The following is a 14,950-nucleotide window of genomic DNA, read 5'->3' as shown; positions in this document are numbered from 1 at the left end:
TTGCCTTGGAGTTATGCTTAAATAAAATTGCACAATTAACTAAATAAATGAATAAAGCAAGTTATGGGGAAATCCCGTGCAAGCCTAAAGGAGTTCGCATTTTCAGCACACGAGGGCGATGTGTACCAGTCCATAAGCAACTACTGCTTTATCTTAAGATTTATTCTAAACATTCTTATGCATGTGATTTAGATTTATTTCTCAGCACTTTTACATCATTAGGAATAGCTAAACTAACAGTGTCAACGTTTTTGGAGATAAATATTTGAAGAAGTTTTCTTCTATAGGGCAGTGAGTTACTATCTCACTAATAGAGTGGATTGTCTACAGATCTTTTTTTTTCAGATTTAAGGTGTCTTTACACAAGCGTTAAGACTGCTCTTTGCCTGCTCAAAATTCAGTGTAAAGATGCAATGTCGCATAAATACCAGAATAAATTATGCAGCTTGGACCCACGTCAGCACTTGGTATCAAAGGCAGTTTATGCTGTGCATTTATGCCTCCTCTGAGAAGCATTAAAACCTAAATTAAATGACACATCAAGTGAAGCTTCTGTGCCACTTGAGTGCAAATTTGGTTTTAGAAGATAAATAGAAATCTAGAATTCATATTCGCCATAGTATGGCAATGGAGTGTCAATATCATGAATAGTTCACCCCCAAAAAGCCCTTTAATTTAGTGTTTTAGTGTTTCATTTAAGATTCTGTGAAATAAAAGTGAATGAAATTCAAATAAACTGATGACACCCAAACTATGTGTAAATAATTGATACAAATACATTATATTATTGTATGTGTGTGTGTGTGTGTGTGTAGGCCTATATCTGCTTGTATGCAGAGCATGAACAATGCATATTTCAGACAAGACTTTTTCCCTGGAGAAAGCAATATTATGGACAGAGGACTCCTAGTTTTGCTAAAAGCGTCAGTTTGAAGTTAAACACATCTTGATGGATTTGTTTCTTTGATTTTCACTTCACAAGACATTGATGAATTTGAGTGGTGTGGGATTACTTGTGAATTATTGTAATGGTTTTATCAGCTGTTTGGACTGACGGCACCCATTCACTGCAGAGGATCTACTGGTGAACAAGTGATTTAATGCTAAATTCTCTTTAAATTAATTTCACTCACTTTCATTTTACTTATTTGAAAATGAAACACTCTCCCTATGCACTATTCCTTCTGTGCTATGAAATTTTTGCCCTGTCTTTCAAGCAAGAAAAAGAACTCAAAATTGAAGGTATAAAATACACCAGTAGTGTTTTACTCATAAAGACTCAACACAAAGACTAATAAAATGTATCAAGCAGATTGCTTGCTTATGGCTCCTGGAGTTGCATAGCAACAGAGATGGGCTTCAGTGAGCACAGGGAGCTGGTGGCTGCTGATTAAGCCTGTCTTGCCTTTAATTATGAATAAAGCTCCAGTTGCATACGGCCATCACTGAGTCCCAGAAGCCACACCCAAACTCAGAGCAATCAAATCACCTTACACATGGGGTAAATCAGTCAAGACTGCAGTTAAACCAGACAAATCACACACACACAGTGAGGACATCTCATAGAAGAAATGGTTTCTATAGAGGTGATGATATATAATATCAGCTCACAAAATATAAAAACATTTGACTAATGTTCCCATTTGAATGTTCTCATTTTAGAAATGTTTAATGCATTTTTATAATTTTACAACCATCATGAGAATGTTACTTTGAATAAATAATGTTTTTGTTCTGACATTATTAAAGACCAGACAGCTTAGAACAAAACATTACTGCAAAAACATTTGTTCATAACTTTAAGATAACTTTGGCAGAATGTTGGCAAAACAAAACAAAAACAACGTTCCCTCTTAGCTGTAATATATTTTGCTATCAGCTGAATTACTGCTGAAAATAAATAAATGAAAACGATTTATTTAAAACTCTGATATTTTTATTATTGCAACTGGAAGACAATACATTACATAAACATTATTTGAAGTTTCAGGAGAAATATGTGGAAAAGTAACAACGTGACATTTATTGTCATATAGACAATGTGGTTATTTACATGTATAGATGAAATAGTTTGATCTTGTTCTTTGGCAATATGATTGCACACCAAGGAAATAGACAGCTTTATACTCGTACAGCATTGGCATCTGAGTGTATTGAAAATAGACCTGGTCAAATACATATTCATCATGATTCCATTGTGCTCGAAAAATCATACCAGACCACACAAGTACAAGGACGAAAACATATTTGGCAAAAACAAACAACATCAACAACACTGACAAAACCCTTATATTATTTCACACATAATTTCAGAGGCAGTGAGAGTTTTCCAATAAATAATTCATGCATATTTTTCTCCCCCTTTTGTCTTACATGGATTTGTATGAATCGTAGCCATTAAATCAGTTGTTTTTGATACACATAACAAATGGCATATTATGGGACTGGAATAAATTGAAAGCAAAACAGCAGCTTATTGCCTATATGCAGATCAAATAAAGTAGGGCCATCCCACCGTACGTCTCTTATTTTACGTCGTACTCACACTTAGATAGTGCCGCTCCATCACTAGACCCCCTACCAAAGACAAACAGTCCTATCTTACTATTAAAACAAAGTGCTGAAATATTGAGCTGAAGTGTTTCAACATGTTTGATATATCTGTGCTCCGCACCCCCGGGGACACATACCATTCAGAAAGCGATTCATACATAAAGCGGAAGTGGAGTTTAAACATTGTGATAGATGCTGCGTAGCAAATATATGCATGACACTGACAGATGTCCACTAGCAGCGTTCAAAACAACATTAAAGGAACAGTTCACCAAAAACATGAGAATTCGTGGACAATTTACTCATCCTCAGGTCATCCAAGATGCAAATGAGTTTGTTCATCTGAAAAGATTTGGAAAATTGTAGCATCACCAATGGATCCTCTGCAGTGAATGGGTGCCGTCAGAATGTCTTAACAGCTGATAAAAACATCCCAATAAAGCACAACATGACTCCAGTCTATTGTGACCTGAAATCTGCATGTTTGTAAGAAACCGACCCATCATTTATTTCAGATGAGTCCTCTGTCCATAATATTGCTTTCTCCAGTGAAAAAATTTGTCTTGTCTGAATCAGGAGAGAAATATGCAGACTTATTTAAAGTTAAAATGCATTAATGACATTTATTTATAAGTTTTTCACTTCACAAGATGTTAATTGTTAGACTGGAGTCATGTTGTGGATTATTGTGATGTTTTTAACAGTTGTTTGGACTCTCATTCTGACGGCACCCATTCACCGCAGAGTGATGTAATGTTAAATTTCTCCAAATCTGATCCGATGACTTATCTACATTTTTATTTTAGAGTAAACTATTCCTTTTAAGATAACCGTAGGACCCCCTTGCACACTTGGACATTCAGATTCACAGATGAAGTTCGAGTTTATGAGGGTTGGAAGCAAAAAATAAAGGAAACAGACAAGCCAAGGTCAATCGCGAAGTATCGCGCTAATAAGGGATTATCCTAAAGACAATTCTAATTCCTTGTCAAACTATTTCAGTACAATTTATCATATCATAGTGCTACAGATTGCACAATGAAATCGACAGAGTATCGAACCGTTACAAAAGAACAGAACAGACATCCAAGCACATGAACTAAAGGCAGGCACAACCTTAAAGGGTGTACAGAGTGATAGGTCATCCAACACTGATTATTAACAACATTTGAACACTTACATCAATGAATTGAAACCGAGGACCACGAAAAAGGCAAAATCCTTTTCACCTGATATTCAATACAAGGCAGATCTGTTCATTAATGGGTTTCCGTGAAGTCTCTTCCTTTGGAAGAGTTGTCTGCCGCAGAAGAGAGATACAACTTAAAAAAAAAACAAATGAGTAAAGAAAGAAACCTACGCTTTAAGAGACGCCTCTCTCTGTTTTCTTGTAAGAAAATAAGCCATGCCTCATGCTAAATATCTATCTTACATGATCTTTCATTTAGAAAAGAAAATACTTCTTTCTTATGTACAAGCACCCATGCAGTATAACTGAAAAACAGGCAAAAACTGCCTTTTGTGAAAGAAAGAAAAAAAAAAGAAGAGAAAAAGGGAATAACTTTTTACAGTGTTATCCTGACAGGACAAATTGCTTGGATTGTGATGAAGATTTAAAAAAAAAAAAAAAGAATTTTAAAAACACCAACATTTTGGCAACACAATAGGCATTTGTGACACATTGCTTCATAAAAGATTCGTTTTAGTGTGCTTCAAATAAGAACTAACACCAGAAATGTTTTAAACACCAGGCATGTACTGTAAGAGAGGATTGGCATATTGCATTTGACCTTTATGTTTGTTATCCACTGGACACAGGCCATTTTATACAAAAACAATTGCTGCTTAATAAATAAATGGGTCAATGACATAACAACACGTTATATATATGAGTCAATTTAATTGAGCTTCCTTACACCTTAAATACACGTTAATCATTAAAAAAATTAAACACATCTTTAAAATTAAAAAGTGTGTCTAATTATGCATTTTTTTATTGAAAATCTCATAAATTGGCATATCTGATGTTTTAAGAATTACAGACACAAGGACCCTATTTTTTTGGTTGCATGACATGACTTTGATTTAGCAGACCAAAAATAATTTGTTTTATCACTATTATTTGAGAAATTAAAACATGCCCATCATAGAAAAGGTCTATTCAACTCATTGTATGCATGAATTACATTTTTAAATCAACCAATAAACCCAGACAGACAACTGAGCGTCATGTCATTGACCCAGATATTCATCTGATGTTTTTTTGTAATATAGGTTGGTATCACTACTTTTTGAAACTATTATTGGTCTTACTAAGTGTGCATGGATTAGCTGCACTTTCATCAACAGGTTTCAAATCTTTGGCACACTTGAGAGCAGCATAAAAAATCTCTCCATTCAGCTTTCTGATGTGAACTAGAAGGATTGCTACAACATAATTAATTCATTTCAATTGTTCGGTAGGCTTGATGAATTAAAAGAAAAACATTTTTCACTCAAATGACACAAATTTTACTATGGCTTTTTTCCCTCTTCACACACGCACACACACATTCGCGCACACGCGCACAAAACAACATGAACATGAGAATCTTTCACCCTGGAAATCAAATCTGACAAGGGACAACAGTGATTTTATTGATATTGCAACAACGGACTAGAATTCACCTGATATCCTGGAACAGAAGTATTTAGATCTGTGTTAATGGGATTTTCGTTCATTGCTAATCATTGGCTTCCTCTTTCAGCTCCTTCTTACACGTACGCAGAGCATTTTTATTCACACCAGCCAGGTGAAGCAACGACCCCGCCGCCTCCTTCATCTCCTCGTCTTCCTCCTCTTTGACCAGGAGTTTTTCCGCCCGTCTCTTCTTCAGGGGAAGCGTGTCGCCGGGGGTCCGTAGGTGGCCTTTGGTCCACAGCAGTCTTCTGCGCTGGAGCAACTGTGAAGGAGGTGGCGTGATGTCCAGCGGAAAGTCTTTTTGCTCCTCCTTGACCTCAGTGAGTGTCACCTCCTGACCGGGGCTGTAGGCAGAGAGGGAACCCTGAGTGGAGCAGGAGGAGAGGGAGGAAGAAATGTCCCCCTTTGTATTTAGGGACTGTGAGCTGCTGTATGTGTGGTCCTCCTGCTGATCATCGCTGGGTGGAGGAGAGTCATTGCACAGGCTGTTTTTACCCCGAGTCAGATAGTCGCCCAGGGCTGATCTGTTAAGGCAGACAGAGAGAGGCAGATCATTATTAAAGGTATTACAGGTACACAGATGCTTTTATCCAATATGACTTGCTGTGTATTCAGGATATATATGGTGTGTTATATTAAGGCTGATATTACAATTTTAAATTAATAAAAAATTAAAATGAGTCATTTAAAATGCTATATGTGACGCTGGATAACAAAAACAAGTCATAAGTAGCACGGGTATATTTGTAGCAACAGCCAAAAATGCATTGTATAAGTAAAAATTATACATTTTTATTTTATGCCAAAAGCCATTAGGATATTAATTAAAGATCATGTTCCGTGAAGATATTTTGTAAATTTCCTACCGTGAATATATCAAAACTTAATTTTTCTTTAGTAATATGTATTGATAAGAACTTAATTTGGACAACTTTAATGGTAATTTTTTCAGTGTTTTGATTTTTTTGCACTCTCAGATTCCAGATTTTCAAATAGGTGTATCTCATATCATAACAATAACTTTCAGATGATGTAGTAATGTCAATTTCCAAAATATTGACCCCTATGACTGGTTTTGTGGTCCAGGGTCACTTACAGTATATGAATAATATAATATACAGTATAAAACATGATTATTCATTTTTTGATTTGCTAAGAGGAGTATTCAGTTATTAGTGTTTTTAATAAATTTTAAGTAAGCATTATATGTACTGTAAATGTAATATGGAAAATAAACTAAATGATATTAAATAGCCAATACTGGAAAACATCCAATATACAGTATTTGATCTTTGTCTTTATTTTTCTTGTTTTACGCACAAATCTAACAAAATTTAGTAAGTTTCATGTAAAAAAAAAGTATGCATTGAAAAAATATTTTACTGTTATAAAACGAGACAAAATTTTGTGTTTTTTTTAACAGATTTGCATTTTCTTCTGTCAGCTCCATTTATATAAATTAAAGACAAGAAATGTATTATTTATTCACTATTATAGTAATTATTATTAGAATACAGTTTCATTTTAGTTTTATGTGCTTTTTACATTTTCATTATTGTTAATATCTCTATTTAGCTTTCATTTTTTTTTTTTTTTTTTAGTTTCATATCCTTTTGTAAATGTTTGAGTACAGTTGAGCTAACAATAACAACACTGATGGAGAAGGATATACTAACCTCACAGCTGTGGTCCTCTTGCTCACAGGACTCAAAGGAAGGGGTCTGATAACCGGAAAGAGCCCCTGAGCGGCATCACGTGAGCTATGCTGTATCACTCTCTGTGGAACTGTGAAAAACAAACCCCATTTACAACACATGGCATAAAATACACAGAGAAAATATACTGGACTCCATTACATTACTCCTATTCGACTGCAGAACAGGCAGTTTATGCTTCTCTCTGAGCTTTTGTTTTGCTCATACAATATCTACATTACTGATGAATATCTGAAATGCTTAGGAGAACTGACAAACATGCCCTGAAAAACAGCGGTTCTCAACCTTTTTGATTTCAAGGCCCCTCATTGTCCAAGACAATAATCAAAGGCCCCCCCACGTAGGGTAAGATATTTCTGGTCCTTCTGCTATAATGACAAAGCCACTTGTTTTCAAAATAGTTTGCTGGTTTGTTTACACAGAGGACATATTAAGATAATTAAATTAAATAATTTATATCATAATAATTATATTCTGTCATTTCAAAAATTTCCAGTAGTACAACGGGGGATTTTTACCTTTTTTTGTTTGTTTTTTTGAAATATAAAATATAATTAAAAAATAATTCAAATAGCAATTTCTCAGCAGAAACAGAACTATTAAAAATGTATATTAATTAGAAATTATTAACTATTGAGTTTTCCAGGTCTAGAAATCACACTTTTGCAATTCTCTCATTATCCAGTCCTGAAAACCTGTATAAATTAGGGAACTTAAAATAAATAAAAAAAATAGAAAAAACTGAGAAATGACAATTGTTGAGGTAACAAAATGTGCATTTGCAAAAAGTTTACATCTAGATTTTTAGGTCACATTTAGCTTATTTTAAACCAACTTAAGCTATTTTATGGGACCCTTGGAATTGTGCTGATGCCCTCTAGTGGTTCCTGGTGCCCTGGTTGAGAACTACTGCCCTAAAAGATCTGAAGAACATCACCCTGAGAAAAATCTTGTCCACCTCACAGGAACAATGCACCTGAAAATGAAAATCCTGTCATATGTTCCTCAAACAAAGCTATTGTATGGCTTTAGAAGACTTGAAGCGTAGTATGCAAGTCATATGAATTACTTTCATGGTGCTTTTTGCTGCCTTTCCGTGTGAACATTCTCCTAAACATCTCAAAGGAAAAATGTCATTTGTATTTGAAACAACATGAAGGTGAGTGAAACGTAGGATGGACACATTATAAACCATTTCATCATAAATATTAACTAGGTGACATTATGTTCGCTCAACTGATTTGCTGTAAGGTCAATAATAGTATTCAATCCACTGCTACTGGTTTCACGGCAGGCAAAAAAATAGAAAGTGAATCCCCTAAGAGTGAATAAATGATGACAGAAGTTTCATTTTTGAGTGAACTATAGCTTTAAGGGACACGGCAAAAGGACACTAGACAGCCTTCACAGGTGTCCAGCCACTCACAAACTTTAAGCTAGTTACAAGTTTAAGTGAAGCGGCCTTGAGCTAAGACTGTCTGGTCGAGCAGTTGACACACACACACACACACACACACACACACACACACACACTGAGCTCTTTTCTTTTATGTAGACAGCCATCAAGACATTCACATCACTCAAACGCCAATAGCCCTGCTCAGACACTTTTCACAGGCAGCTCTGCCTCCATTATTCCATTATCAAGAGCAGACGAGAAGGAGAGAGGAGCCACTACAGACAGATAATGTATCCATTTCCTTCCATTTAGCTGCTTGCGGTGGAGTGGAAAGACAGCACCCTGATTGGAATCGAATGGACATTTAAATGGCCGGGACACCAACAGGGAGCAAAAGAGAGAGAGAGAGAGACAAACAGATGGACTGAAAGAGAGAGATGAAGGAGCAGTTGTGGGAAATGAGAGAATCAGTGGTAAAAAAAAAGATTCCCAAGATATTACAAAGGTAATCCGTAGGTGCAATGCAGCTATTTGTGCGATAAAGAGGGTTTTTTATAAATCAAAGTCAAGGATCTCTTGCAAGGTGCTTTTACAGGGCGCATGAAATCACTTGACAGGCACAGTTTTCTTTCCTGTTTTGACATTTCCTATTAAAACTGGAAGTATGAGTGGGACTTATTGGAGGACTCGTCACGTTTTTTAAAAATATTTTTACATAAAAAATATTATAATAAGCTAAAAGGCTACGTTGCAGCCATGAACATGATTTTTATTTGCTGGATGATGACAGGCGGTATTAGGAGGTGGGTTATTATATTCTAATTATTTGATTGGACAAAAATCTGTGTAGTACAGGATGAGTCATCACTATTTTTCTTCTGTTTTCCTGTAAAAGACAGACTGTAAATTGTAAAAGTACTTTTTTTTTTTTATTAGTTTTATTTGAAAGAAATGAACATTTATTCAGCAAGGATGCATTAAATTAACAGTAAAGACATGTGGATATTTTTAAAATTTCTATTTCAAGAATGTTGTTCTTTTGAACTTTCCATTCATTAAAAATCCTGAAAAAATGCATCATGGTTTCCACAAAAATAAGCAGCACAAATTATTTCCAATCTGAAAATAATCAATATTTCATGAGCATCAAAGCAGCAAAGTAGAATGGTGTTTGAAGGATCATGTGACACTGAAGACTGGAGAAAATTCAGCTTTAATATCATGGGAATAAATTGCATTTTAAAATATAATAAAATAGAAAACTTATGTAAAATATATTACTATTTTCCTTGTATTTTTGATCAACTAAATGCAGCCTTTATGAGCATAAGACTTAAAAAAATTTAAATAAAAAAATCATACTGACCCCAAACTTTTGAATGGTAGTGTATATTCACTATAGGCTAATTTATCAACAGTGAGGAGTACATAGTTTCAAAGCTAATAAATGGATTAAAACCCACCCATTAAGAAATAATAACCTTACCTTGTAAGAGCACCCCTCCATTCTTTCTGAAGAGTGGACTTCCTGGCCATAGTGGAGGACTGAGGGTTATAAACACAGCGAGAATGAGAGAGAAAATCCAGATACTGTGAAAAGCATTGAGTGATAAAATCACAATGAAAAAAACTTTTGTTTTATGAACTTCTGAAATCCTAGTCACAGTCAGATAAAAGCAGTATATGAGACATGATGGCGTGGAATGCAAACTGGAGACTGAGAGGTAGAGCAAGAATCTAATTGAACTAGTACAGACTTTCTGGCGAGGCTTGGAAATCCCATTATTTACCATGATTACTCATTATAGACTGCCCAAAGCAATGGATCCAAATGGCTTGTACTTCCAATAACAATCAATATTATCCTTTAACTTAGATTTACTCACTCCTTTAGTCCTGAAATCAGATCCTCAAACTCACCATGAGCATCACTTTTTTTAAGTGATAGGAACAGTTGGGGGTGTTGAGGTTCAGAAACGAGCAGACTGACATCACATTTATCTTATCTCATTATCCTAATATTGTAAAATGTATCAAAAATGCAAAAATTTTCTAATTGCATAATAAATGCATTAGCAAAATGCAAATGCAAAATGCATGCCAGTGGATAGATTAAAGAAATATATATCAAAAATGAATTACAACAACTATACAGTATAAAAAAAGTAAAGCACTGCCACTCATTACAACTTATTTCTAAATGCATGTTATTGATCTTATTTTAAACAATCCATGCATGGGTTTAATCAGGGGTTCAAGCGCACAGCGCTGAAACACTATTGTAATTGTTAGAATGGCCAAGGATCAGCAATCTCCACGTAAAAATGTTCGGGCAAACCAAACCGTAAGTCGTAGAGACTTGAAACTTCAAGGGATGGTGGTACTCACACCACCTACAACGTCACCAAGGCTCGCCCCAATCCGCTTGACAGGGGTGCTACAGTGGTCAAAAGTATGAAATTGCTCATAACTCCTAAACCGTTAAATCACAGGCTCAAGTGTCTTATTGTTGGAATCCTTGGCTCATGCCAGACAAAATGCTAAATTTTGGGGTATTTTGGATTTGTTTGAAAACCTTACTTTTGCGAACTAGTCCTAGTATTTTCGCCCGATCGGAACAAAACCAGAGCGGAAAGATTCTCCAAAGAGTGAATATCAATAATTATCAAAAAAAAAAATTAAGTTGAACTTTTGACTCACCATCGCAAAGGGATGCCGAAACGTTCGAAAGGGACAGGGCTGCTCTTACTAAAATGCTTATAACTGTTGGACGGAATGAGATATCTTCTCCAGACTCTGAACACATCTGTAAAAGCTGAATCTGAGGTCACTTGGAAAATAAAATTGCGGAGCTTGGCCACTTGGTAGTGCTATAAGAAGGATATAGTTCACAATATTGAAGAAAGAATCTGTCGCTACTTACGTTACATTACAGCTTTTATGAAAGCTTGGACCATCTAAAGACCATGTAAAACTATTTAAGCTATCATATTTCCACAATGTAAAAAAAATATATTTTAAACTGAAACACTTTACTTCAGTTGCTGCCTTGAATTTTTAAGTATAATCAACTGGCTGTTCAAATCATTTCAATTTAAATGGCATTAAACCAACTTAAAGAAAATCAAACAGAAATTGTTCAACTTATTTTGATGAGTTAAAGTAATGTAAAAGCATAAGCTGCCATAACTTTTTTTTTTACAGCAGCAGAGAATAAATTTGGAGGTTTAATGGATGGATGGAGGTATTTATATAGCGATTTACAATCAAGGGATCTCTCCTCACCACCGGTGTGCAGTATTCACTTGGATGATGCGACGGCAGCCACAGTTCAACGGCGCCAGTGCACTCACCACACACCAGCTACAGGTGGAGAGGAGAGTTGATTGATGAAAGTGATTGATAATGGCAAGTGGAGGGAATTTGGCCAGGACACCGGGGTTACACCCCTACTCTTTACAAGAAGTGCCAAGGGATTTTTAATATGACCACAGAGAGTCAGGACCTCGGTTAAATATGTCTCATCCAAAGGACGTTGCTTTTTTCTGTATAACGTCCCCGTCACTGTACTGGGGCATTAGGACCCACACAGACCACAGGGTGAGCACCCCCTGCTGGTCCCACTAACACCTCTTCCAGAAGCAACCTAGTTTTCCTAAGAGGTCTCCCATCCAGATACTAACTAGGCTCAACCTTGTTCACTTTTTGCCTCTGATGGCGCTTTTACTCGGCTCGGCTCGGCACGGCATGGTTTGCATTTCCACTGCAGTTTAGTACTGCTTTAGAGTGGACGGGATTATTCACATGTCGTTATAGTTGCGCCGCCTCTACTGCCGTGACTCCTGAAAAACTTTCTAATTACATCTCCTCGGCTATGAACGAGAGGAACGTCTGTAATTCCTCAACAGACAACGAAACAGTCATTTTTTGGTTGTTTAAAAAAAAGTAGCGCTCATTCAAAACAGTTGCGTTCGATCCTTCGCTGGCTGTGCTGATTTAAATCTAGCGGGTCTGTTGTGTCTCGTGCCGCAAGTTCAGTGACGCAGGCAGTGACGATTCTCTCCGGCCAATCAGTGATCAGCAGAGTTTACACGTCACGTTTTGGTAACGTTACGGCTCGCTTGGAACCTCGGCCGAGGTGTTACTAAAAAAAAGTAACCAGTGGAAAAACCCCCAAAAGTGAACCGTACCGAACTGTACCGTACCATGCAGTGGAAAAGTGCCATAAGACTCCACAATTGATGAAAAAAAGCTACTTGCAAAATGAAAGCAAAAAAGCTTTCTAAAAAGCTTTGTGTTTGTAAACAGAACAACTGTATAATTGACTGTATAACTGTTTAAACAGTAACTGACTTTCATTTCTCAAAAGAGAACTAGAGACCACAAACTACTGAGAGCAGCTCCTTCATCCCACAAGAGGAAGTGGGGGAGGGGGGAAATCAAGGAAAAAGCAAGAAAACAGGAACCCGACATCTTCTGTTGCTATGGAGTTTAGTGTTGCTAAGCCTATAATGTATTTCTTAGCACTAACTGTCTGTCCTATCTCTGTTTTTTTTTCTTCTTTTGCCAGACAAATAGCTTTGTGCTACTATTCCACCTGTCTTATGCATGTGTTACCATGGAGGTACTCTGGTCGTCACAGCAACAGCAGAGAAGAAACGACTCGGGAAGGGCAAGCATGTGCCGTTTCTTTACATCCCACAGATTCCCCAGAGGACCATGTCCAGTTGCTGACAGAGTGTTCAAGAATGAGTGAGGAACTGACCCAAAACCCTCACACACCAGATCAATGTGTTATTCACAGGAAGGCCATAACAGAGGCCACCAAAGAAAGGCTTGTATGTGATCTTTCTTCCCTTTGGGCTTCCTATCTTCTCTTTCTTAAAGATAAAGAGAAGACTTGTTTAATCCAAAGCTCTTTTACAGTCAAAATTATTCATGCCATGGTAAAGTTAACATCCTCTCAGTCACATTTTGTTATTCCACACTAAGATAGGTTTTTGTGCTCATGCTCTTTATTTAGAAACGGAAAAGTCTGGACTAGGATTTTCAGGGCCACACAAAATGGAAAGTGTGAAAGTACAAGAAAACAAACCGACGAAGAGGAAAAAAGCAATAACTGGTAGGTGCAGAGGAAAAGAAAAGAGGAAAAAGAAATGGATGGCCAAAATAAAGAAAATCAGAGTGATAATTACAATTACCTGTGGTATTGCTGAGGAGAGGCAGACGGGAAGGTAGAAGGTTTTGGAAGCCGAGGGGAATATGGATGATATGGAGTCTTTTTCAGCGCCTGAATCAGATTGTGTCTGTAGTCAGGATCAATAGACCAGAGAGAACCCTTTCCTATGCTCTGAAATACAAAAAAAAGACATCATGATACAGCTTTAATCTTTCCATATCTTTATCAAGATTAACAATATTATGAGATAATTTATAGCAAGGGTGGGCCACTCTGACACTCTAGATCCATTCCAGCAGAGTTTAGCTCCAACCCTAATCAAACACACGAAAGCAAACCAATCAAGGTGTTCAGGAATTCTAGAAAGCTATAGACAGAGGAGTTTGATCTGAGTTGGAGCTAAGGACCACCCCTAGAGTAAAGAGGTCCTCGACTGTGGAGTAACTAGTTACATGTAACGGAATTCCGTAAATTAATTGCAAAAAAGTAACTGTAATCCATTACAGTTACTGAGGAAAAATAATGACTAATTGAATTACAGTTACTTATGAAAATGTCAACGATTAGGCCTACAAAGGGGGTTAACATCTCAATATTTTCAGCAAAAAGCTAGGATATGTTGAATAATATTAATTTGTTGCTTTGCACAATGGCTCCTGCCATTTAAAGGCTGTTCAGTAAAGCAATGCTCTTCTGATGATTTGGATTGGTTCTCGTTTGCAGCACACCATGTAGCCTAAGAAAGAAGCAGCACAAAGCACTGTATAGATACTTGCACACCGAGTTCACATAAATCGGTGGTCTTCTTTTTAATATGTGACTCTAGTATTGATAGCAAAGCATCAAACTGAGCTACTGACATCCTGAAGTAAACTTTGAATCACCCGTGATAATCCCACTGCTCCTTAATAAGGAAGGGGAACTGGCCACTATTTCCTTTCATTTTCTCTTTTTAAGAAGCGAGAGGACAACAAAATCATCCTCAATGCTTGAAGATTCCATTTAGTGCGGTTTTGCTCATTTTTACGCAACGGATTAATACGCATCGGACTCAGTGTGCAAGGACCTTTACTTGCAAGGTGGGCTAAACTGGAATTGGTACTAAAGTCTGCAGGACTCAAGAGTTAAAGAGCCCTACTCTAAATGAAGATTTGAAATAGAACTCACTTTAGCCTGATGCTCTCAAGAACCTTCAAAGTTTATTTTGAAATAAACTGCACATGATCACTGAGTGTATTTTTGCAAAGTATTGAGAAAAAGCGGGGAGGAGGATTAGACCTAGCACTAGAGACCCTCGTTGTCTCGTGATTACCGAGGCACCTTTAAAACTGCCTCAACGGGAAACACGCATATATTTTTAGATAAAAAAAGCCGTTCTCCACCTAATTAAGCTGTCTGCCCTCCATCAGGGGCTTCCAGAGCCA

The 14,950-nt window shown here is 36.7% G+C and overlaps 1 protein-coding gene across 3 annotated transcripts in view; it reads right to left on the bottom strand.

The window, feature by feature from the left end:
- Positions 1-1,917: 1,917 nt before the first annotated feature.
- The window catches only part of LOC306879735 (forkhead box protein N3-like), a 74,415-nt gene continuing 61,382 nt past the window's right edge, over positions 1,918-14,950 (bottom strand). The window contains exons 3-7 of one of the 3 annotated variants that reach the window (XM_079432896.1): positions 13,549-13,697; positions 9,834-9,892; positions 6,910-7,018; positions 3,293-5,757; positions 1,918-2,936 (exon numbers count right to left, since the gene is read on the bottom strand). In XM_079432896.1, the coding sequence (XP_079289022.1) occupies positions 5,277-5,757; positions 6,910-7,018; positions 9,834-9,892; positions 13,549-13,697 (798 nt within the window). In that variant the 3' untranslated portion in view covers positions 1,918-2,936; positions 3,293-5,276. Of the gene's footprint in view, positions 5,758-6,909; positions 7,019-9,833; positions 9,893-13,548; positions 13,698-14,950 lie in introns of all 3 variants that reach the window. The other 2 variants (XM_079432895.1, XM_079432897.1) reach the window with 2 other exon arrangements.

The sequence above is a fragment of the Barbus barbus genome (assembly GCF_936440315.1).
Source record: "Barbus barbus genome assembly, chromosome: 14".
Lineage (NCBI taxonomy): Eukaryota > Metazoa > Chordata > Actinopteri > Cypriniformes > Cyprinidae > Barbus > Barbus barbus.
Note: the sequence above shows the minus strand (reverse complement) of the source record. Positions and strands in the feature narration are given on the sequence as shown.